The following is a 26,255-nucleotide window of genomic DNA, read 5'->3' as shown; positions in this document are numbered from 1 at the left end:
GATTCAAATCAATATTGCTTTAATTATATCGCTCAGTAACAATACAGGACACCGACTACAGATAACCTGGTGCCGACAGATTCCAGGGCCTGCTAGAAACTCCTGCAGAGAAACATGATTTAAAATACATTTCTTAAAGGCATAGTATCATCGCACTTTGTTATATGTTAAGATACGAAAACCTGTTGTGGAAAACGCTGGGGATAAGCTGATCGAATGGTTGAACAGTTTACATCCTCGTGAACAGAGTCCTCATTGGGGGCCCGTCACATGGGAAGTTCACTGTTTCAGTCAGACAGTTGCAACAAAGTTGGGTTGAAGGATGGAGACCATGGATATATCTGCAGCAGTCATAGATACATATAAAATACGAGCAGAGGACAGAGGCCATTTGGCCCTTCAAGTCTGTTCCGTCATTCATTATGATCATGGCTGATCACCCAACTCAATAGCTTGACCCACCTTCCACCTTCTCCACCACCACGCCCCCCCCACAACCACCCGTTTGTTGGACTCCACTGTTATTTTATCTTTCCCAAGCTGATGAAAATGCTCATTGGCAAAAGCAATAGCCAGAGACTCTTTCCCAATCTGAGTGTAGTGTTGTTCTGTTTGTGCAAGTGCCCCGCATGCAAATGTGACTGGTTGTCCGTGCTACATCAGAGTTGCTCCCAGATCCATCTCACTAGCGTCACACTACAAGGTGACTTCCTCAATGTCATCATAGCACTTCAATACTGTCATTGACGTCACTCGTTGCTCGATTTTAATTAATGCTCCTTGGGAGTGCAGGGAGGACATCCTCGGTCTTCTTGGTTCCAATCAAACTCAAAAGAAATATTTCTCTTTTCTGGGGGTGGCTGTCACTGAACGACACCCATGCTTGTTTTGTTTAAAGGAGCCCAGTTCTGCAAAAGAGTTCTGGAACAGTCGTTAGGCCTCCATAGACATCAGCAAGGGGTATATTTGAAGCAACGACTGGAAAATGGCCGGTTCCATCACAACATTAGACATTTTCCAGGCAATGGTCTCTCTAATCTGTGGCAACTATTCCCGGGGGCTGTGCTCAAGTTGGCTCCTTTTAAGTTATCATGTGTTCATGTTGGCACAAAAGATTTCAAAGGTGCAAACACAAATCAACCACTCATTACAAAAGAAAATAAAGGTTATGTTGCTTACAGGAGTCCTTGGCCTGTAATAGGAAATCCCCAAAATTACTTCAGCTACAGCAGAGGAAGTCCCAGACAAGAAATAAAAAATTAAGGGTGGGATTTTCTGATCTTTAAATGGTCCAAGAAATTTTCCACCCTGCCCGTGACGACTCCTGCGGCAGGCGCGACTGGAAAATTTCACCCTGGGTCTCCTGGTGAGTAACTGCTTCATGTAGCACTGCATTGAGTTGTACAGAATAAGGCAATTCTATGTTTGCTTTTTCTATTGAATTTGATTTGATTTGATTTATTATTGTAACATGTATTGGGATACAGTGAAAAATATTGTTTCTTGTGCACTATGCAAAGCATGCCGACAATGGAGAAGGAAAGGAGAGGGTGCAGAATGTAGTGTTACAGCTCTAGCTAGTGTGTAGGGAAAAATCAACTTAATGCAAGATAGGTCCATTCAAGTCTGACGGCAGCAGGGAAGAAGCTGTTCTTGAGTCGGTTGGCACGTGACCTCAGACTTTTATATCTTTTTCCCGACGGAAGGAGAGTGTGTCAGGGGTGCGTTTTTTGCTGAGAGGTTGTGGAGATCAGTGCAATTGATCTTGATACTTCTGGATCAGAGGCAACAAAAACCACTTGGCGTTCCTATTCATAATCAACATTCAACTGCTCCTGCAATCACAAAATGTCTGATGAATTTCATACCTTACAGCAGTGACTACACTGCAATGGTACTTACCTGTAAAATGTTTCGGGATGGGCCGAGGATGTGAGAAGTGGTGTATAAATGCTCTCTTCTTTGGTCTTTCACATTTGCTCTGTACAGTTGACAGAAAGGATGAATATTGCTCCTTTGTACTGTAATGTGCACTGATTTCAGATTTTGAAATTGAAATTTCCTGTATATTGCTTGTTAAGATTGAATTGTGAGGTCGAGTCATACATTTTGTTAGACGACTTCTGCCAGTGTTCATGCCATATCTTTTCTTTCTTCCTCCTTTTATTTCTACCAATTTTCCACTTTTGATTTGATTTATTATTGTCACATGTATTGAGATACAGTGAAAAGTATTGTTTCTTGTGCGCTATACAGACAAAGCATACTGTTCATAGAGAAGGAAAGGAGAGAGTGCAGAATGTAGTGTTACAGTCATAGTTAGGGTGTAGAGAAAGATCAGCTTAATATAAGGTAGGTCCACTCAAAAGTCTGATGGCAGCAGGGAAGAAGCTGTTTTTGAGTCGGTTGGTACGTGACCTCAGACTTTTGCATCTTTTCCCCGACGGAAGAAGATGGAAGAGAGAATGTCCAGGATGCGTGAGGTCCTTGATTCTGCTGGCTGCTTTTCCGAGGCAGCGGGAAGTGTAGACGTAGTCAATGAACTGCTCTCCTAAAGGCAGTGACTCTTAGCTGCAATTCCAACAGGCATAACCCAGCATCTCATCCAAAAATGACCACCTTTTTATGTGTGTCTTGATCGCTATCTGAGTCGTGGAGCCATCACAGCTGAGGTTGATCCTGATCCCACACATTCACATTTCCCATTGGGATTTCTGGATGGTGGTCAGGAATACAAACCTTGGCTGATTCCTTTTCCCCTGAATGTAAGATCATCTGAAGCATTCGGACACACTCAGGGGAGATCAACTGATGTAACGCAGGTCAAGACTAAAATTTGGGAGTCTGCAGCTCTGTGTGATACAGTATTTAATTAACTGAACCGTGGGAAGCCATCTCATGGCATTTTTGAATTTCCCATGCATTATGATCCCTGAGAAATACATCATAGAATGACATTCCAAGGGTCCAAATATTTGCCTGCGATCGTGGAGTTGATTGAAACTGTAAAATCAGCAATTTTCTAAATAAACCACTGGATTATCTTAGGCATTTCTCAGCATGAGTTGAAGGAGAAGTTGTTTTGCAATAATTGAGTTCTCTGTAGAGCACAATACATTATGTAACATGGTGAATCTTCCATGATGGTGTTTACAGGTGAATCACAAATTAAACTGTTTTATTGTACATAATACCCAACGTATTATTACACAGCACAGGCTGAATCATTGACAAACCTAAAAGCAACACAGACAACTTGTGAACCCTACAACAAAATGAAGTTACTTTGTTCCAGCAACACATTTTAAGATGCCTTGCGAAGGCTGATTCATTCCAGTGTCAAGTGAGAGATCAAGGAGGACATGATGGCCGGAATACTCCGGCCGTTCACGCCTCGCTGCCAGCGAGGATAGAGAATTTGGCGCTCAGACAAATCTCTGTTCACTACAGTGGGACTAGAGAATCTCACCGGCGTGAATGGCCGGAGAATTCCGGCAGATGTGTACAAGTTGTGCAGGGCAGGGAGGAGTAGTATAGTATTATTGTAGTATTCAAGGTGAGTTGTTGCAGTGTACGTACAGCAGATACAATGTACCAATAGGAAGGAGAAGGATTTTGGGGAATTTAATAAGGGGAGTTTGGAAATTGGGCTGTGGGGTGGTGTGGTATGTAATGGTGCTGGGTGAGGACACCATTGCCTGCCTGTGTGCTGCTTCAGTCCGGGGTGAGGAAGACTTGCAGATGGCCTCCCCCCACCACCACCCTCCTCTCCCCACTCCCACTGCCATTCAACGCCCTTACATGGGCAATTGATGCCCACTTGAGGGCCTTATCCCACTGCTTTGACAAAGGGTCATCTGGACTTGAAACGTCAGCTCTTTTCTCTCCTACAGATACTGCCAGACTTGCTGAGATTTTCCAGCTTTTCCCTTTTGGTTATCCCACCATTATTGGCATTCAACCAGCTGCAGGCAGTGGACTCACTATGTGGGGAGCTCAAAGAGCAACTGCCGGGTTTGCTGGTGGACTCTCAGGGATTTCCCCCTTTTGTCAGGCACTCGGTGCCCGATGGAGGGGCCTAAAGTCGGAAAGGGAGGGAAGTCACTGAAAGCCACACCTTGCCCTTTATTCTGACCCCCTGCACTCGGCCAACCAGTGACCCCCCCCCCCCCGCCCCCGCCTACCGTGACCCCTGTGCTCCCTCACTCACCTGTGGCCTGTATCCTTCACTGCTCCTGGGCCATTGGTGGCTGAAACCATCTTTGAGAGACTCCTGCAGTGATGCCCTGGGGCTGCAATAAGTGGTCTCCAACAATCCTCTTGGGGCAGCAAGTTCAAGAGAGCAGGGTGAATTTCCAGTTCGTAAATTCACTTGGAATTGCATAGCCTTTCTGATAATATGATGCCTCTATTTAAGGGGCAATTGTGTGACTTGGGACTAGTGTAACATGGAGGTGGCACAGTGGTTAGTACTGCTATCTCACAGCGCCAGGGACTCGGGTTCAATTCCGGCCTTGGGTGACTGTGTGGAGTTTGCACGTTCTTCCTGTGTCTGCATGGGTTTCCTCCGGTTTCCTCCCACAGTAAGGTGCAGGTTAGGTGGATTGGGCGTGTTAAATTGGTGTCACAAAATGTGCAGATTAGGGGGATTAGTGGGGTAAAAATGTGGGGGCTATGGGGATAGAGCCTGGGTGGAATTGTTGTCAGTGCAGAATCAATGGCCAAATGGCCTCCATCTGCACTGTAGCAATATAGTACTACTCTGATTCCTGCGTGACTCCAGTCATTGAATGCAAATTACGTTCACGCCACCATCCAGCTGGAAGACTGACCAGCCATTGGGAGAGTTGCAACATGATACCAACCTTTTGATTCCCGCTAGATCCTCCACTCCCACCCACCACCAAATCTGCTGCAGCCAAACTGGGAGAATTCTGCCCTCTTGTGCATTTTTCTAAAATGTGCGCTCATATAAATTATACTAAGATGTATTGAAAGAGTTAAATGCATCGAAAAGGAATGTGAATTGTATAGGGCAGAGGATGATCAGACAGGGTCATTTACTTTTGTGCCGTTTAAAGACTTTCTGTGAGTGCTGCATTTTGTTTAGATGGCAAAAGAGCTGCAATTTTCGATGATTGATTGCTGCATTAAGTTTTGGGGATTTATTTCGTCATGGTCGGGTAATGTTTTCAATCTGTCCCCATCCCATGGCCCTTTCTTTAGTACTACAACTGTAATATAGTCCCATATGCTTACATTGCATAGGTTAGCCCTGTGGGAAGATTACTTCATGTACGTCTGAGACATCTGATTGAAGGGGCGAAAACGTTTAAACTGGTGCATGTCTGATAGGGTTTAACATCACCCGTAACTCATCACTGTTCAGACAAAAACCAGTCAGACTGTCATACAAACAATTCAGGATGAAGCCATTTCTACAGCCTTTTCTTCAATACAAAGCAGTCCCCCATTTTTCCCGCTCTCCACATAATGTTATTTAATCTGTTCTGATCGGAAATATTATTTTTACTGCTGTGCACTTGCTCGTGCAGAGCTGGTGTTTTCGAGGCTTGGCCCTCCTGGGATTTCCCCTCAGCTGTCATCACAAATAGAGCTGAGCGTGCAAAGCCGCACCATTTGAACAAATGTGGGCCAATCTCCTTTGTATCACTGCATACTAACCCTAGTATGGGCTGAATTTAGTTCTAGTGACTTGGGGGCACCCACGACAGTAAGGAATGGGGGGGGGGGGGGCGGGGTGGAGAAGGGGGATCAAAGGAAGAGCCCCAGGGTTCAGTCCCATACCTGTCCCCCCCCCCCCCACCACCCTTCCTGATGCCAGCAACAAAGTGCCAATGAATGAGCGACCTTGCCATATGAGGCCTCACACAAACTCGAGACAGGGCTCGCTGGGTGGCCTCCGGAAGACACTGGGACGCCATATAAGTTTGGGAGAATCCCCAAGCCACCACTAAATTCCAATGGGCTGAGGAATAATTGGATTTAAGTGGCTCTTTAATGAGTTTCATTGCTTTCTAGCCACTGGTGGGTGGGATTCCTGCATCACACCCTTCCAACCCCCAACTTAATTCAAGACAGTTTTCCCAAAAGCAGGAATCCAATGTGAGTACTCCCGCCCGATTCTTCCAGTCCCGGCCACCATTCCCATCCCAGCAAATCCAGCCATGTATTCCCAATCCAGAGTGATGAATAGTTTTGTACTTCATTAAGCAGGGAATTAAAGTACTTGAACTATTTATTTATATACATTATTAATTCACTACCAAGCACATTGGTAAAAGACTGGTTCACAGTGTGTAAATACAAATAATATTGCACAGCCTCTCAGTGTTCAGGCATAAGTAGTATTTCCTCTGGGAATCATTTATCAGCAGCAGCCCAGGCATATTGAAATCAATTGATTTAAATTGTCTATAGTCACTTCAAGCTCCCTGATGTGTGGGAAATTAGAATTGATTGATTTGAATGTGTTTATGAATTTGGCATCAACTAACTCTGCCCAATATTGCCACTTACCAAGGCTCTCGATATTAGTGTTACAGGAACAACTGTCACCAGCTTAATGAGAGGCTGCACTGTCAGATTTTGGTGTCTGCCTTTTAGGGAGACATTACTAATTGAACACAGCTCATTCCGTGGAAGCTGAAGGCACACACTGCCTTGGGAAGTTACTGAGTGCCAGATACTTTGATTTCATGTTAATCAAGAAACAAGAAAACAAAAGATGAGCATGTGTAAACTGAAAATGTGGTGCAAAGAACGTGCAGTTGGGTGTGAGTGGTTGCGTAAATGTGCATAAGAGGAAGAGATTGTGATTTGAACCTCGAGCTATTTATTGATTATGTGATGTTTCTTTCAACCCATGCCTTTGCTCTTACCTTTATATAAGTTTCTGTCTGGCCTGGGCAGTCTTGGTAATGTCATTATTTACAAAGAGGGAGAGAATACTTTTACACAAGTTAATTCTTAAAAATTACATAGGACAAAATTCACCAACAAATGTGATTTTTGACTGGTTTTGGTCCGGTTTGTCTTAGTTAAATCTCTCACAAGGGCGAAGAGTTTAATAATTTGATCCAGGTCAACCATGGAAAGATTTGGCATGAGAGGAGGCCATTTGGTCCGCCATGTCAACGCCAGCTGTCAAGTGGCGACCCAGCTACTTTCTAGCTCTTGGTCCATGTAGATTATAGTGCATATCTAGGTACTTTATAAAAGTTATGCAGGTTTCAACCTCTAACATGCTTTTCAGGCAGTGAGTTCCAGATTGCCACTGCCCTCTTGTGTGGTAAGATTTCTGTCAAATTCCCTCTTAACTTCCTACCTCTTACCCTAGAACTATGTCTCTTGGTTACGGAACCCTCAACAAAGGAGAATAGAGCCTCTCTTAACTAGACCCCTCATAACTTTAAACCCTTCAATTGGGGCTCCCCTCACCTCAAATGATATGTCTGTGCTGAAAAGGGTCAGCAATTATTTGAAATTGATTTGCGCTCAAAAGTTTGATATTAAGTTCACTATTCTTGTCAAAGTAATTTCCTGCATTAAAACAGTATTAAAATGTTGCACAGGTCCTCTGGGTGAAAGAGGAAAAGATGGATCTGCTGATCAGGCTGGTATGTAAACAATGCATGGAAAAAGTAAATAGCAGAATTCCCTCTCTGAGGATATATTTTAAGAAAAATAAATAGTGATAGTGCACTAATCTAGTTTTATTCTGTAATTCACTTTTGTGTTTTCCGTCCACATCTAAATACCTCCAGCTGTGAGAGAAATATGTTGTTCTCAGGCCCCTCTGCTGTGTCCCCCAGCAAGATTCCTCTAAAGTACCTTTGGTGAGAGAAATATCTCCATTGGCTAAAGGTTTTCTCTGTGTTTGCAAATTTGCTGAAAATTTTTAAGAGCTTTAGAATCATAGAATCCCTACAGTGCAGAAGAAGCCATTCGGCCCATCAAGTCTGCACTGACTCTCTGACAGAGCATCTTATGCAGGCCCTAACTCCCAGCCTACCCCATAACACCACACATTTCCCACGGATAATTCATCTAACGTACAAATCTTGGGATACTAGGGGATAATTTATCATGGCCAATCCACCTAGCCTACACGTCTTTAATTTTGAGAAATCTAGAAGGGTTAGCCCCCAGCTTGGCATTATAAGAAACTATTGCACTCGGTTTAATAATGAACCATATGCACCGAGAAATTATTGAGTTTAATCATTGGTTTACTGGGTTAGCTGATTTTAGCCATGGCGACATTAAGGTGCTTTGATTGCCTTTGAACGAGGGAAGAGAAAAATTCATCCAGGTTCCCACTTACTGTTGAGCCCTGCTACGAAGTGTTTTGTGTGGGGTGCTACCTTAAGGACAGGATCAAACCTGCCATGGGTGCCTCACATAGTCAGGGGTTAGGCCAATGGGAAAAGAATATTCCCTTTGGTGAAGTAGCAGAGAGGGAGAAAAGGTGTTGAAAAAATATTTGGGGATGGTAAACAACAGGGCAGTATGATGCTCATATTTCAAAGGTTGACTGAATGTATACAAAGTAAATGCACCGCGAAGTTCAATTTATACATTGTAATTTAAATAACATACATTATATTCTGAGACTGCCTATGCCGTGTCTGCCAGAATTAGTCATCTTCCTACCACAAGGCTGGCACAAGAGCAGTCAACCACTTTAGAAAAATATCACGTTTTCGTATAATGTGGAATGCTAAAATTCAAAGCCTTACATCACAAAAACCGTATTATCATGTTGCAAGTACATGAAGAATTGTCCTTTTAAATTGGGAATTGGAGTATTGGCTGGATGAGTACACAAGCAGTAGGAGTTAGGATGAAGCTTTTACGTGGGTAAGACAAATCACCCAGATCCTTTTGTATTAATTGCCCATTACCAAGATAAATCAATCGACTGACAAGAGTTAGCTTGATGCGTGTAGAGATATCAGCTTGCTTCCTCTTCCAGATATTAGTGATTTGCTTGTCCCTGTTACTAGGACTTTGCATTTTCTATTCCTGTTTGTGGCTTCCTATTTTATGTAGTGTATCCAGACAAGAGGGGAGTGCCATTAACCATGCTAATCATCAGGAAGAATTGTCCAGTCAGATTTGTCCTGCACTTATTCGTCTCGTGATCTGTAAAGCATCTGGCCTTAAGGCTGCCAACGTTTCATGGCAGAGCAAAATCAAGAGGATATTCTTTGTGGAGTGGTAGACTCTGCAATAATGATTTGGAATAAGCTGCAATGCCAAGAACATTTCCCAACATCTCTGCAATACTTAGGACATTTCCTTGGACAGTGACTTCCAACCTTTTTCTTAATGTGGACCATTTTATCATCATCAAAAGCTTTTGCGGACACAACATACTCAAGCTGTTTTAAACATTTATTTTTACCTAGTCTATGGCTGATGGGAGTCCAATTTATATATCAACGGGTATTCGAAATGCAGCTATGTCTGATAGCTTGTGATGCACACTACTAATTTCCTCTTTTCCCCACCACACTATCTTGGAATGTTTGGGTCAGTTTTACCATGAACCATTGGCCTAGGTTGAGGGAGCATGTGCTAGGGATCAAACCTTGATTTAGTAGAAAACTGCATGGTGCTTTTGCCCACTTAACTACAAGGGAAGCTACTGGCATAGACATTCTCCTGGTGAATGGATGGGGTGGAGTTGCTAGAGACAGAATTGACCCATTTTCACAGTTAACATTTGGTATTTGTTGTTGAATATGGTGGAGCATTTTTTCACTAATCATGTTGAAATCTACATTTCTTTCTTGATTTAATTTATTATTGTCACATGTATTAACATACAGTGAAAAGTATTGTTTCTTGCGTGCTATACAGATAAAGCATACCGTTCATAGGGAAGGAAAGAAGAGAATGCAGAATGTAGTGTTACAGTCACAGCTAGGGTGTAAGGAAAGATCAAATTAATGCGAGGTAGGTCCATTCAAAAGTTTGATGGGAGCAGGGAAGAAGCTGTTTTTGAGTCAGTTAGTATGTGTCCTCAGATTTTTGTATCGTTTTCCCGATGGAAGAAGGTGGAAGAGAGAATGTCCGGGGTGCATGGGGTCGTTGAGTATGCTGACTGCTTTTCCGAGGCATTGGGAAGTGTAGGCAGAGCCAATGGATGGGAAGCTGGTTTGAGTGATGAACTGGGCTTCATTCATGACCCTTTGTAATTCCTTGCGATCTTGGGCAGAGCAGGAGCCATACCAAGCTTTGATACAACCAGAAAGAATGCTTTCTGTGGTGCATCTGTAAAAGTTGGTGAGAGCTGTAGCTGACGTGCCAAATTTGATATGTAATATGACAGCCATACTGTTAAGGCTGTGTTATATGCCAACACTGCGCATGCACGGTTTAGCACAGCACCATCTTTATAGGGGGCATTATGCAGCTAGGTGAGTGCATGGACAAGTGCACATGTGCAGACAGGTAATGATGGCCATCTTGCAGGAGACAGTGTTGTTTTAATATAAAATAAAGCAGAAAATTTTTATTGCTTCAGTAAAGTATTAATCTCCTTCCAATTCTGGGAAGCTTTTGCATCCTTCTGTTGTCCCTGGGTTTTAAAAAAATTCATTCTTTACCCACATTAACTTTTCCAGGTGCAAGGGGTGAACCAGGCATGCGTGGTCCATCTGGAATACCAGGAACAAAAGGAGCCATGGGACCGCCAGGTTAGTAGATCACACCATGTGACTTGTTGTTTACCTTTGTCCTTGTGGTTCATTTATTTTTTTAAACTCAATTGAAATTGTCTTAGCTCTATTTTCCTAACTTATTCAATTCAATTTTTCTGCTTTTCTTTTTAGATGGTGCACTTTCTTACGCTTCATTTTTCAGTTTTCGTTCTTTGTTTCTTCCCCTGTTCTGTTTTTGTTTCCATTTCCCAATGTTCCACTTTGTCTCTCTCTCTCTTACTTTGGGTTGCCACTTTCCCTTTGTCTGTTGCAGAGGGGTTGGAGATTTGTAGAGCTTATTCTGAGAAGACTCCAAGCAGCAGCAATTAACATCATCTAAATTTGCCGTTCCCAAAATGGCAGTAGTAGATAACGATATAAAAAGGCTCTTTGCTATTAACATTTAAAGTCAGGAAGAATGCATACAAAACCAAACCAGGGTGTACTCAGGCCACAGTGATGCCTGAGAACCAGTATTTCTGTAAGGACAAAAACTTCAGTGCAAAATTCACACAGAGAAGAGAAAACTGGATGAATGCCAGTGGCCTAGAAATTGGATGGTGCTGTACCTGTTTTCATGGACAAATTGGGCACCATCACTGCCAAGATTGTGGGCATGAAGCACACTTTATTATGAGCTTGAAGAACACCACCTATCAGATTGGTGTGGGAAGAAAATCCGGGCCCCACGTTTGAAACCAGTATTGGGTCCCTTAACGTATTCAAATGAAGAGCATTGGCAGTGGGCAGGAAAGTAACGTTGAGGCCCCAATCAGATCAGCCATGATCGTGTTGAATGGCAGAGTAGACTCGAGAAGCCGAGTGGCTCTTAATCCACATGTTCATCCTTGAATCATGAAAAGTAGCATTAAAATGCAAGTTTATTGGTTCTTTCTTTAAATAAACAGACAGGTGAAAACCTTAAATGAAGGCGAAATACTGCGGATGCTGGAAATCTTTGGCATTTTCCCACTGTAAACCCACAGCATAAAATGCAGCAGGCACAATGTGCCAGAAGAAAAATGTGAAACCCAAAAGGAATTAAAGGAGAGGTTAGGCATGATTTCTTTACACAGATCAGGGTTGGAATTCGCTGCTGCAAACCTTTGTTGAAGCAAAATCCATAAATTCTTTTGGAAGGGAGGAAGATAGTTGCTTGAAAAGTAACAAGAATGACTTGCGTTTATATTGCGCCTTTAGCATAATGAAATAACCGCATGAGAAAAATAATAAGTAAAAATTAACATTGAGCCAAAGAAGGAGATTTCAGAAGAGTGGGCAGCGCAGTGGTTAGCGCTGCTGCCTCACAGCGGCAGGGACCCGGGTTCAATTCCAGTCTTGGGTGACTGTCTGTGTGGAGTTTGCACATTCTCCCCGTGTCTGCATGGGTTTCCTCCGGGTGCTCCGGTTTCCTCCCACATGCCAAGGATGTGCAGGTTTGGCTGGTTGGCCATGCTCAATTGCCCCTTAGTGTAGGTTTGGAGGATTAGCAGGGTAAATAGATGGGGTTACAGGGGTGGGGTCTGGGTAAGATGCTCTGTCAGAGAATCAGTGCAAACTCGATGGGCCAATGCAGAAGCATTGTAGGGATTCTATAATTCTATGAAGAATGGACCCAAAAACCTGGTCAAAGATATAGGTTTTCTGAGCATCTTATTGGTGGACTGATTTAGGGAGAGAATTTCAGAGCTCGGGGGTTAAGACAACTGAATGCTCGACCACTGATGCTGCGTTGAGTGAAGTTGGAGTAGGGAGATACTCAAGGATATTATGAATGGGCAACAACGTGAGATTTGGCCGGGTGGTTCACATGGCATTTAAACATGGACTTGATGGGATAAATTTCCAATTCCTCTGCTGTCACATTTGTGCCTATATTGCACCTAGTCCTGGCTCCTATTTTGCAGAAATGAAAGGCCCCCTGGGTAATTTTAATGCAGACATGAGGCCTATCCAACATTATGCTGAGATTACTGATCATCCTGCAGCCAGGTGGTTAAGTACTTCTCAGTCACCTATTATGCTGCGACACCATCTATGCTCAGCACCATCCAGATTGCTGGACAGTGTCAGTTCAGTTGGATGAAGCTTCTTTGAGGTTGCATGGTGTTGCCTCCAACAGCCCATCTCACTCTGGGCTCAGTGGAAGCAAATGTGTGTAAGTGGCAGGTACTGTGGATCTTCAATGCCATGACTTTTTGCATTTCGATCTATATTTTGAAATTGGACAAGATTTCTTGAGTTAATGGAATTGCTGGAATAAGGTCATGTATTTTTCACAGCAATGAGATGTGTACAGGAAGTCTACCTGAAAGTGGCATAGCAATAATTTTTGAAAATAGTATTTAATATACAAATTCATAGTCAACTGAAGCTCTTTTTTATAAGGGATTTTATTTTATTTTTTGAGAAACCCACAAAATAAAAAAGCGGTTCTCCTTAGACAGAATGAAAACATGCTTTCAGGGAAGCGACCATTTATAGATATTTTTAGAACTTTACTCAGCGCCCTGACTGCATATTTTTCAATGTGAACCGGTAAGATCGCCCCCTAGGACTGTTCGTTATGAGGAGGATAACTGCTAATATGGACTGAATATGCTGAAAAGCTTGTATTTCTGCACTAATTTCAATGTTATTCTATGTGTATTTGTGTCTCATGTCTGTATGGATTATCTCCATAGCTATCTGAGGCTCCTAACATTGACCATTGTGGAATATATACTTGAAATTTGAGTTTCTGATTGGGAGTCAGTTAAAATGAATTGTACCGTAGAGAATGAACTTGCGTGTTAAATAAATATTATTACTAATTACATGCTCCTTAGCTCACGGATAATGCATCATGTTTTTGTGATATTGAGTAATGGAGGCTAGGGAAAGTCGAACTCTCTCGTTTGATTCCTCGTCTCTGCTGAGTTGGAAAGTCTCTGTCGGGGTAGCTGTGTGTGTGTGTAGGTGTAGGTGTGTGTAGGTGTGTGTGTGTAGGTGTGTATGTGTGTAGGTGTGTGTGTGTGTAGGTGTGTGTGTGTGTGTGTAGGTACTGGCCTCCCCAGGATAGAAATGGATAACATTTGCCATGGTTCTGCTCCTTATCATAGTCGGCTGAAGAAAGTGTGTAACCAACGAGTTGCGGACAGGGTCAGGTTCAACTCTGGTACATCCCTTCAGTTAAATGTCAAGCCAGCATTTCATCACCGGGACTCGGACATGGAAAATGATTGCTTGGATGATTTGGAAGATGGTTGGTACCAATTGAGCAATGTCATCATCTTTAGCATAATATTAGGGTAAGAGGATAACTTGGAGGGAAATGTGGGAGATAGCAAGAAAGTTACTACTTATGGAGTGAAGAAATTATGGATATAAATTCATCCTTTCAGCCATTTTGCTGTCTGTGTGCAGTCCCCATGTCTGCGTGGGTTTCCTCCAGGTGTTCTGGTTTCCTCCCTCAGTCTGCTGTTTAGATGCATTGGCCATGCTAAATTCTCCCTCAGTGTACCCGAACAGGCGCCGGAGTGTGACGGCTAGGGGATTTTCATTGAAGTGTTAATGTAAGCCCAATTGTGGCATGAATGAATAAACTTTAAACTTTAACCCCTGCTTATCTCCAACATGGAAATCAATTCTCCCGGCGGACATTTCGCTGGATATTTATACTTCATCATGAATTTTGGATTGAAGCCCTTCAAAAATGTTGACGGTCCACTCTGGGAGTATTTAGCAATCATCTCGAATTCCACAAATTTCAATTATATGTTTATTTCCTTTGTTAAATGCTACAGGATGTGAGCCAAAGCATTAAGATTGCAAGTATTTTGATGACAGAGTGCCTGTTAAAAAGAAACGATTAAATGTGTGCACAGTACATCAGTTTTGTTTGCTTTGGAATGGCATTGCCAATTCCTGTCACAGGGAGATTGCCGTGGGCTTTAATTACATGCAACATTTATTTCATTCATGGTATACTGTTTTCAGTATTCTCAATCCAAAACTCTACTGCTTCTTTGAATATGGATTTATCACTTTAAGTTATCAACGCCAAGGTAAGCACTTTTCACTTGGTGCAGATATACTTAAAGAAGGTTTAATGATTTCTTATTCAGCCATGTGTTCGGTTAAAGTAAAGAAGGTATTGGATTAAGAGCCAGAGAATTGTGGTTCTGTGCACAAACTTGCGAATGGACTCATTTTCATTTAGGGGTTTTCTACAGTTTCAAGGTATTTCTTAAATGGCTGACTGGGGTATTCGAAATTGGCTTCAATTAATATATTTTTCACTCTGATTTTAAATTGTTTGAACGTATGAACAAGGAGCAGAAGTACGCCATTCGGCCCCTTGAGGCTGCTCCGCCATTTGATAAGATGAGGGCTGATATGATAGTAGCCTCAAATCTGCATCCTGACTACCCTAATAACCTATCACCCCCTTGCTTACCAAGAACCAACCACCCCTGCCTTAAAAACATTCAAAGACTCGGGGCAGAATCTTCCGGCTGTTCACGCCGGCGGGATTTTCTGGCCCTGCTGCAGTGAATGGAGATTTGGCTGAGCGCCAAATTCTCCGTCCTTGCTTACAGTGGCAGCAGAGCATGAACGGCCAGTAACATCGCACCCATTATTTCCACCACCTTTTCAGGAAAAGAGTTCCAACCACTCGCGACCCTCTGAGTGGAAAAATCTTTGTCCCATCTCCATTTTAAAAGGGCGACCACTTTTTTTAAACAGTGACTCCTAGTTCTCGATTCTCCCACAAGAGGAAACATCCTTTCCAGATCCACCCTGTCAAGACTCCTCAGGATCTTATTTGTTTCAACCAAGTTGTATCTTTGAAATTCCGGAAGATACAAGCCTACCCTGTCCAACCTTTTCCTCTAAGACAACCCACTCATTCCAGTTATTAGTCTGGTAAACGGTCTCTGAACTGCTTCCAACACATTTACATCCTTCCTTAAATAAGATGACTAATATTATGTACAATATTCCAAATGTGGTCTCAATAGTGTCCTGTGCAACGAAGCATAACCTCCCTACTTTTGTATTCGATTCCCCTTGCAATGAATGGTAACATTCTATCAGCTTTCCTAATTACTTGTTCTACCTGAATGTTTTTTTTGAGATTTGTGTAGCCTTCTTAGGTCCACTTCAAGACTTACTTTTGTGTCATCAGCAAGTTTGGCAGCCATCCCTTCATCCAAGTCATTTATATAAATTATGAACAGGTGAGGTCCCAAAACTGATTCCTGCAACACACCACTCATTACATCTTGCCAACCTGAAAAGGATCCATTTATGCCAACTCTCTGCTTCCAGTTAGCCAGCCAATCCTCTAACCATGCCAATATGTTACCCTTATAACATGAGCTTTTATTTTCCACAGTAACCTTTGCTCTGGCACTTTATCAAATGCCTTCTGGAAATCTAAATACAGCGCTTCCATCAGTTCCCCCTTTTCCACAGCACGTATTACTTCTTCAAAGAACTCCAATCAGTTGGTTAAATATGATTTCCTTTTCATAAAGACATGTTGGGTGGCACGGTAGCATAGTGCTGCCTCACAGCGCCAGGGACCCAGGTTCGGTTCCCGGCTTGAGTCGCTGTCTGTGTGGAGTCTGCATGTTCTCCCCGTGTCTGCGTGGGTTTCCTCCAGGTGGTCCAGTTTCCTCCCACAGTCAGAAAGACGTGCTGGTTAGGTGCATTGGCCGTGTTAAATTCTCCCTTAGTCTACCCGAACAGGCGCCGGAGTGTGGTGACTAGGGGATTTTCACAGTAACCTCATTGTAGTATTAATGTAAGCCCACTTGTGACGCTAATAAATAAACTCTGTCTGATCAGTGTGAACTTATCCAAGTGCCCTGCTATAACTTCTTTAATAATGGCTTCTAACATTTAAGCTAACTAGCCTATAGTTTCCCGCTTTCTGTCTACCTCTGTCATCCTATCTTATGGACCTTCCACGAATCTAGGGAGTTTTGGAAAACTTAAACCAGTGTATCAATTATCTCTGTAAACTATTTTAAGACTCTCGGATAAAGTCCATCAGGGCCTGGGCTCTGTCAACCCGCAGCTCCAACAATTTTCTGAATACCGCTTCTCTGATGACCATAATTTTCCTGAGTTCCTCCCTCCCTCTATTTCCTGTATTAAAACTGTTTCTGGGATATTACTTGTATCCTCTAGAGTGAAGACAGATGCAAAATACTTACTCAATTCATCTACCCTCCACTTGCTTTCCATTATCAATACTGTAGACTCATATTCCATAGGAACAACACTCATATTGTTAACTCTTTTTTAAATACTTATAAAAATTCATATGATTTGTTTTTGTATTTCGGGTCAGCTTTCTCTCAAATCTAATTTTTCCCTCCTGACTAATCTTTTAGCCTCCCTTTGCTGTTCCTGAGACTTTGTCCAATCTTCTTTCCTCCACCTGTCTTTGCACAATTATTTGCTTTTTCTTTATGTTTGATACACTCTTTAACCTTCCTAGTTCACCATGGATGGCGGGTCCATCGCTTGCACTTTTTCTTACTGATCGGGATTCTGTGAATTCTGAAGTATCCCCTTAGATGTTTGCCACTGCATCTCTATTGACCTGTCCCTTGACCCCAGGGGATCAATCTACTGCCTTGTTTTTATTAAGCTCCTGTACCAAAGTGACCCTGTGAATAAATAGCAAAACCACAGATTGGGGCTATAAAAAACTGAACAAAGAACCAAACAATGTAAAATGTCTGAAAGAAAGTGGGTAAAGCTTATTAATACAGATTATTTACCCCTTCCTGGAAATGAGAAATGGTTGTTAATCGCCTATAAAAAATTTACACCATGAATGTATTTTTCTATTTCTGCTTTTCTTTCCTTAATCTTTCTCTTATCAGTAGCTCATCTTTTTGGAAGAAAAACAGTGATAAGCTATTTGAATGTCATTTCCTCCCTCCCACCCAATGTACTGTTTCTTGTTTAAAAAGTTTATTTATTAGTGTCACTAGTAGGCTTGCATTAATACTGCAATGAAGTTACTGTGAAAATCCTGTAGTCGCCACATTCCGGCGCCTGTTCGGGTACACTGAGGGAAAATTTAGCATGGCCAATGCACCTAACCAGCACATCTTTTGGACTCTGGGAGGAAACCGGAGCACCCGGAGGAAACACACACAGACACGGGGAGAACGTGCAAACTCCGCACCGACAGTGACCCAAGCTGGGAATCGAACCCTAGTCCCTGGCGCTAACCACTATACTGCCCTAAGGTTGCATGCACATGTTACCCACACCTGAATAGCAGAGGGTGGTTTTGATCCTTGGACCTCTGGGCCATGGGCTGGCATGCTTCAGCTGTGCCATTCTCGCATGCCATGCAAAAAAGGGCACTCTTCATAAGGGAGCCTAAGCTATGACTCTCTGCAAACTGGGTGACAGTGCAGCTATCACAGCTATGCTTGTCTTCACTCTGTACTCACTCTCTCTTTATTTCACCTGCTTGTAGGAGCAGGCACTGGCACTTTCACCAGGAATTGCTAGAAAATGAGTAAGTGTTGTTATGTATGTTGGGGCATGCTCTGGCTTTTGGTTCTTACTGAGAAACAAGACTACACATTTCCTTCTGATAAGTTGCAAACTCTAATTCTGCAAGTCAATTTACAAAGGATCCTATTCTCTAGTAAACTGAAGTGAGAAGGCAGCATTTGTACAGTTTATCATTCATCCATTCCGAAAGTCTATTCATGAAGGGTGAGAGGGGATCTGATAGAAACTTACAAAATTCTAACAGGGTTAGACAGGGTAGATTCAGAAAGAATGCCCCCGATGGTGGGGGAGTCCAGAACTAGGGGTCATAGTTTGAGGATAAGGGGGTAAACCCTTTAGGACTGAGGTGGGGAGAAATTTCTTCATCCAGAGGGTGGTGAATATGTGGAATTCACTGCTACAAAAGTAGTTGAGATCAAAACATTGTGGATTTCAAGAAGAAGTTAGATATAGCTCTTGGGGCAAAAGGGATCAAGAGGTATGGGGAGGAAGGCAGGATCAAGATATTGAATTTGTTGCTCAAAATGAGTGGTGGAGTAGGCCGAATGGCCTACTCTTGCTTCTATTTTCTATGAATGAAGTGTAACAATTTAACAGAGCTGATGTTATCAGTATTCTTAAGAAATGGAATTATTGCCCCAGCCGTGAATTTACAATATCATGCCCTAAATCACTCTGTACCTCACATGCTAAAGTCATGAAGCAAAGGTTCTGAGTATAAAGAGAGTTGTCATTTGTGGGTGAGAGCTTAGAAATTGAGAATGAACATGAATCATGGTATGTAATGTAAACATTACACTTCTAATGGACGTTGATAACATTTGCAGCCTCTGTTATAGAAGCCATGCTCTGAGCCTTATTGGACTCAATCCAATGATCCAGCATTACTGTAATCCAAACCTCCCCGACAATGCTTCATTGGACGTCATTCTAATGAACTGCAGAGAAGCAAAATCTTTTTTTATACTTGTGCCACATCTTGTTTTCATTGTCGAGTCACTTTTGACCCAGAGAATTATGTTATTAATACAAATGTGTTTGCCTAGGATAGATAGTACTTTTGAGATGTACTCAATAAAAGCAACATAAGACTCCCTTCCTTTGCTTAATTACTGCTGCTGTTTATTTAAAATCGGGCATTTGCTCTTGAGGTAATAGTTAGTGACCCCCAAAAAGAGCCATGTAGAGCAAGGGTTTCAGATCATGTTGACAATAAGGACTAGATCCAAAAGATCTGGGCCAGATATTGTGGCACCTCCAACAGCTGTAATAACACAAAATAAAAACAGTTTCCCAATAGTCACGTCTCCGTCAGCAGCTGCCTGACTGTCAGAAAATGAGACTATCTACGGATCCCTGCTGTTCTTGTGTGAGAGAAGTTGAATGGTTTCCATTGCTTATTTAATATAGTGTTGCAGATGCAAGTAGCTCCAATTAGATCATTCATCCTGCTGAACTGAAAAATTATACCAACGTAAATATTTTGTTTTAGCAGGTGTAATGGAATTACGCCAGTCTAGGAAAATGCATTTTAATAAGTGTTAATTGATTTTCCGTGTATTTTTTTCTTTTATAAATGTGTGCCTCTTTGACCTCTGAATATAGCGTTAAAAACTTCCTGCTGTTGTAAGTGTCTGTTGCTGCCTCAATCAGTAATATTGATCCTGCAGTTTGCACATTCTCCCTGTGCCTGCGTGGGTTTCCTCCGGATGCTCCGGTTTCCTCCCACAGTCCAAAGATGTGTGGGTTAGGTTGATTGGCCACGATAAATTGCCCCTTAGTGTCAGGGGATTAGCAGGGTAAATATGTGGGGTTACAGGAATAGGGCCTGGGGTGGGGTTGTGGTCGGTGCAGACTCGATGGGCCGAATGGCCTCCTTCAGCTCTGTAGGGATTCTGTGAAAGCTATGAAATTGGCTAGCAACTCCTTTAATGTTGGAGAAATTGTTTCCCATGCTGACCTTGTCACTGATATCAGTAAATAGCAAGACCTTTTCTTATTGTGGTTCTCCTAAAGGTGAAGTACGTTGTGTATAAGTGTAATTGAAGAAGATTATGGCCGGAACCTTCCAGCCATTCACGCCAGCGGGATTCTCTGGTCCCGCTGCAGTGAACAGAAATTTGACTGAGTGCCAAATTCTCCATCCTTGCTTGCAGCAGCGATGAGGTATGAACGGCTGGAAAATTCCGGCCTATATGTTGCTATTAAAGAGATCCATCTTGCCTGATGAATCTTCTCATCAAATCTGGAGAATCAGGGGCCCTGCGTTCAGAACTCTCATCTGTGAACATTTAGAAAATTGCTCCTCGGAAAGCTGATTGAGTGCAATATTTGAAGCATTAGCTGGTGAAATGAGAAACAAGAATTGCTTGAAGGCCTGAAGATTAATTATGTCCTAAAGTCATGCACAAACCAGCCCTGAATTACAATGGGCATTCTCCCAATATCCTGCTGTAGCTTCAGTGGGCGATTGGCAGAATCCCCAGAGAAAATAGCTGACTTGCAATGGTTCGCACCATTTTGGAGTTGCGCTGTTCTCCCTCTGTAATCGCAGCAGGAGATTGGGAGTACTAGAGCAACACTTCAGGGGCCTTGCATTTAGAACTCTTGTTCATCTTCATGTGCCTCAAATTTATTTGCATTTTAAACGTTTCTCCCATTGAGAACGGCAGCACGGTGGTTAGCACTGCTGCCTCACAGCGCCAGAGAGCTGGGTTCAATTCCGGCCTTGGGTCACTATCGATGTGGAGTTTGCACGTTCTCCCCGTGTCTGCGTGGGTTTCCTCCGGGTGCTCCAGTTTCCTCCCACAGTCCAAAGATGCGCGGGTTAGGTGGATTGACCATGCTCAATTGCCTCTTAGTGCCCCAAGATGCATAAGCTCGGGGGATTAGCGGGGTAAAACATGGCGTTACGGGGATAGGGCTCTATCAGAGAGTTGGTGCAAACTTGATGGGCCGAGTGGCCTCCTTCTGCATTGTAGGATTCTATGAAACTAAGAAAGCAGCTGCGTTGATATAGCTTCCTTGATATCCTGAGGACTTACAAAAATAAAGTACTTTCGTGCTTGAAGCAAATGTGGCAACTAATTTCTATGGTGGTCATGATGTGGAGATGCCGGCGTTGGACTGGGGTAAACACAGTATGAAGTCTCACAACACCAGGTTAAAGTCCAACAGGTTTATTTGGTAGCAAATGCCATTAGCTTTCGGAGCCCTGTTCCTTCGTCAGATGGGGTGGATATCTGCTCAACTCCAGATATCCACTCCATCTGACGAAGGGGCAGCGCTCCGAAAGCTAATGGCGTTTGCTACCAAATAAACCTGTTGGACTTTAACCTGGTGTTGTTAAAACTCTTACTGTAACTAATTTCTACACAGCGTAGTTTGACAGACAACCAATGAATGTGTGAATGAGCAGGAAGATCTGTTTTGGTTGTGTTGGCTTTGTACAAGAGGTTTTAGTTTCTGCACGTATAGGAAACAGTTCCTATCTTACTGAGAAAACATCATGAACTGCAGTTGGATATTTTTCCATATTAGGGTTCCTGGAGTTGTACATTATGATGCAAGATAAATGAATGATCGGACTGTGTGTGGAATTTAATATCCGTTAGCTGGTCCGCACACCTTGCAGCTGCTCACTATGTGCACTCGCCAGTACAACACTCAGAAATGTTGATGGTTGCCCTCCAAATGGTTCGTGCTTCTAGTATGTGCGGAACTTGCAACTTAATTTGTCATCAGTTGTCAGAAGTTAAAATGAAATATTGAGCTAGCCCTTTACATTTATCAACGTAATGCAATTTTATTTTATTGATTTGTCAGGTCCGCCGGGACTTCTGGGTCCGACCGGAGCAGCAGGTCTTCCTGGTGGGAGAGGTTTACCAGGTCCCCCCGGTCCACCAGGACCACCGGGACCTGCAGGCCCATCACGTGCTGACATTCCTTATCTAGGATCGGTTGACCTTGGATACACATCGACCAACAATGGCAAGTATACGTTATCATTCTCCACGGTCGTTGCACATTTTAACCTTCTATCCAATCCAAATATCCTCGGCTCGTAAAGAATCAATGTTCAATTTAATTTGATACATTAAATATATAGTTAATCATTTTCTGGTGATTTATGGAGAGCTTGGAACAGTGCAAATCCTGTTTTTGTGATTTATGTGTTCTGTATTTAGCCCAGAGACTGGTCTACCCACCTGCTATGCATTGTCAGATATATGCTGACTCATCCGTATTAGCCCCATGATGGTGGCAAATAATTTGTCTCCTCATTCTGCCTGTATTCTCGGTCCAATGTGATGTAAATGTGTTCATTTCAAATCAATTCCCGGAGGGCATCGATCCTCAGTATAAAATCTCACTAAGTTCAACAATGCTTTGTGCAAGATGTGGCAATCATTCAAAAAGCATGTAATGGTGGTTAATTAGGAAGTGGAAATATATATATTGGCAGAGTTACGGAGAGCTTCAGAGGATAGGATTGTTGCACAAGTTAGAGAGTGTTTTATTCTGCACCTGGCTGAGTTCTACTGATCTGGGGACTCTTGATGACAATACTTATTGATGAACGTGGTATCCTTCACTTTGATTATTGCAAAACATCCCCATACAAAGTAAAATTCATATTCTCTGAATTTCTTATTTCAATTTCAAATAGGTTAATACAAAGATACCCATTGCATATCTAGGAACTAAAAGACAAACATGCATTGAGGACCGCCAGTGATATTAACTTCCCCCACCACCGCCTGCCAGTAATAATGAGAGGGATGGGGAGTGAGGTAAACCATCAGATAGTGGTGAATCTGTGGAACTCTTTGCCGCAGAAGGCTGTGGAGGCCAGGTCATTGAGTGTCTTTAAGATAGAGATAGATAGGCTCTTGATTAATAAGGGAGTCAGAGGTTATGGGGAAAACGCAGGAGAATGGGGATGAGAAAAATATCAGCCATGATTGAATGGCGGAGCTGAGTGGCCTAATTCTGCTCCTATGTCTTATGGTCTTATAGATGTGTGAAACACAGCCCTAACCCACCACATGTGCAATTTTCCCTTAGCGTCTCAAGTGTAGGTAAGGTGAATTAGGGGTTACGGGGATCGAGTGGGGATGTGTGGACCTGGTAAGATGCTGAGTTGTTTCGATGTCATTTCTATGGGGCAGGGTTTTGTGATGTCTGGTCTATTAACATATTTAAATCCAAAACAGCAACAGTCTATAGGTCCCGGGCTGCAGAATTCTGTCACCGGCCATAGGTCAAGCCATCAATTTGGCCAGCACCAGACAGGAAATAAATCTTTGGCTGTTTTCAGCCTCCCCTGCACCCTCCTCACCTTCCAGTAAATAAATATTAGGACCAATGTAAGTCATGTTCTCCAGATCACCACCAGCCTATCCTCCTGGCAATCAGGAACAGGCATATCTAACCTGAATTACTCTCTGCTAACTGAATATAGATACTTTCTCCATCTCAACCAGGGATCAGTTTACAACTCAGCTGATTTTGATATTAGCGATAAATTACATTTTGCAAAATGTTAATTGCAACTATGGCAGACAATCACTAACGAATGCTACTTGTCTTATTCAAGCTTCAAATTTTCATAACTTTATTTTACTAATGTATTTTAACATCTCTGCACCAAGCTGGCTGACTTTATAAATGCACTGCACTGTTGAATACTGAACATATGGACCAAAAAGACATCTGATCCAGCTTCTGGTCCAGTGATAATTGAGCCTCAGCTAAGATGGTAATGCATCAATTTTGTATCAGGCTTTTTTATTCTTTCTTACGTTGTGATCTCAGTGGTTTCAGGATTGCAAATCTGTGCTCAAAATACTGAGTAGATGATGTTTTTCTAAGCATTTGGACTATTGTAACTTTTGTCTTCATCACACGAAGCAAATTATTCCACTAATTGAAGTATTTTGTTATAATCAAATCCTACCATTTCTTAAAAGATTTAAAACCAAGAATCTATTTACACTTCAAAACAGCAAACATTTTCAAGAGAAAGACAACCATTTTTGATTTTTCTTTGACATGGGGCCAGAATTTTGCAAACCCCTGATGATCTGTAACCTTCCATCACTAAGCAACAATTAAACTTTGAATCATAGAATCCCTACAGTGCAGAAGGAGGCCATTTGGCCCGTCGGTTCTTCACCGATTCAGCATCTTACCCAGGTCCATACATTCCCTACCCGATCCCCGTAACCCCTAATTCACTTTACCTACACAACTTAAGACACTAAGGGACAAATTAGCATGATCAATCCACCTTTCTGCACATCTTTGGAGTGTGGGAGGAAACCGGGGCACCCGGAGGAAACCCACGCAGACACGGGGAGAACGTGCAAACTCCAAACAAACAGTCACCCAAGGCCGGAATTGAATCCGGATCCTTGGTGCTATGAGGCAGCAGTGCTACTGTGCCACCATGCCAAAGAACCTACTTTGAAGAGTTCCACAAGAGACACCAAGTAAAGGCTGATCATTATAACTGCGTTCTGGAGCTTGCATGACCAATTAGTAATGCACAGGAAAGGGATGAATTGACCACCCCACCATTAAATCAACTACCTCTCTCCCATCATCCTCCTCACCTCCATCAACCACATAGTCAAGGAAGAAAAAATTCCATCCCTCCTCCTCCCCATTTCCACCTCAATGTCATGATCTCCCTCCTCTTTAAATGAGCGGCTGAGGACTCTGGGTCTGTACTCATTGGAGTTTAGAGGGATGAGGGGGGATCTTATTGAAACTTACAGGCTACTGCGAGGCCTGTATGGAATGGATGTGGAGAGGATGTTCCCATTAGTAGGAAAGATTAGAACCAGAGGGCAGAACCTCAGGCTAAAGGGACGATCCTTTAAAACAGAGATGAGGAGGAATTTCTTCAGCCAGAGAGTGAAGAATCTGTGGAACTCTTTGCCGCAGAAGTCTGTGGAGGCCGGGTCATTGAGTGTCTTTAAGACAGAGATAAATAGCTTCTTGATTAATAAGGGGATCAGGGGTTATGGGGAAAAGGCAGGAGAATGGGGATGAGAAAAATATCAGCCACGATTGAATGGTGGAGCAGACTCGATGGGCCAAGTGGCCTAATTCTGCTCCTATGTCTTATGGTCTTTATCCTCCTCTGTCTCCTGTTGTCAGTGTAAGGATATACTGTTGCTAACAGAAATTATTTCTCAGGCAACATCCATTGGTTTCTGTTACAGTCACATGGTGAAATAATTCCAGTCCAGCTCAAATTCCTTGTTGTACTCTAGACTGATAAAATGAAACCTTGCTTGTGTGAAACTTTAAAGCAAGTGAATGATTGAGACACTCGGTGAGGAAATTATTCTGATTTGATTTGGCAGGAATGCTGTATGGTTTCTCTTTTCCTTTTTGCTTGGTGTGAGATTGTGTGAGAGATTTTGTTTAGTGAGAGAATGGCCAATGTAGAACAGTCAATGGATCATAATTAATGAACTTGGTCATGTGGTAAAGTGCTCTGTGATATGTTTTAGAGGAAAGTTAAAGCGATCCTATCCATGTTCATCCAGCAGAAGGTACTCTTCAGTTATAGGCAATAAAATGATACAAAACTTACTCCAACAGATAAATTTTTTTAAAGTTTAAGAAAGAAAGTTCATTACTTCGACACTTGAGGCCTCACCCTCGGCCATTCCAAGCTCCAACTCTTCCGAACAGGTTCTTATTTATACTGAGTCAGCTGGTCATCACACCATTTTGTCATTGGTTCATAGAATCATAGAAATCATAGAAACCCTACAGTACAGAAAGAGGCCATTCGGCCCATCGAGTCTGCACCGACCACAATCCCACCCAGGCCCTACCCCCATATCCCTACATATTTTACCCACTAATCCCTCTAATCTACGCATCCCAGGACACTAAGGGGCAATTTTAGCATGTCCAATCAACCTAACCCGCACACCTTTGGACTGTGGGAGGAAACCGGAGCACCCGGAG

The 26,255-nt window shown here is 42.7% G+C and overlaps 1 protein-coding gene across 2 annotated transcripts in view; it reads left to right on the top strand.

Moving 5' to 3' along the window:
* The window catches only part of emid1 (EMI domain containing 1), a 369,825-nt gene that overhangs the window by 288,105 nt on the left and 55,465 nt on the right, over positions 1-26,255 (top strand). For both annotated transcript variants that reach the window (XM_078227412.1, XM_078227413.1), the window contains exons 7-8: positions 10,656-10,727; positions 22,089-22,253. In XM_078227412.1, the coding sequence (XP_078083538.1) occupies positions 10,656-10,727; positions 22,089-22,253 (237 nt within the window). The remainder of the gene's footprint in view (positions 1-10,655; positions 10,728-22,088; positions 22,254-26,255) is intronic.

Source organism: Mustelus asterias, chromosome 13 (assembly GCF_964213995.1).
Source record: "Mustelus asterias chromosome 13, sMusAst1.hap1.1, whole genome shotgun sequence".
In the NCBI taxonomy this organism is placed as follows: domain Eukaryota; kingdom Metazoa; phylum Chordata; class Chondrichthyes; order Carcharhiniformes; family Triakidae; genus Mustelus; species Mustelus asterias.
The sequence above is the reverse complement of the archived record's forward strand: the minus strand, read 5'-3'. Positions and strand labels throughout refer to the sequence as shown.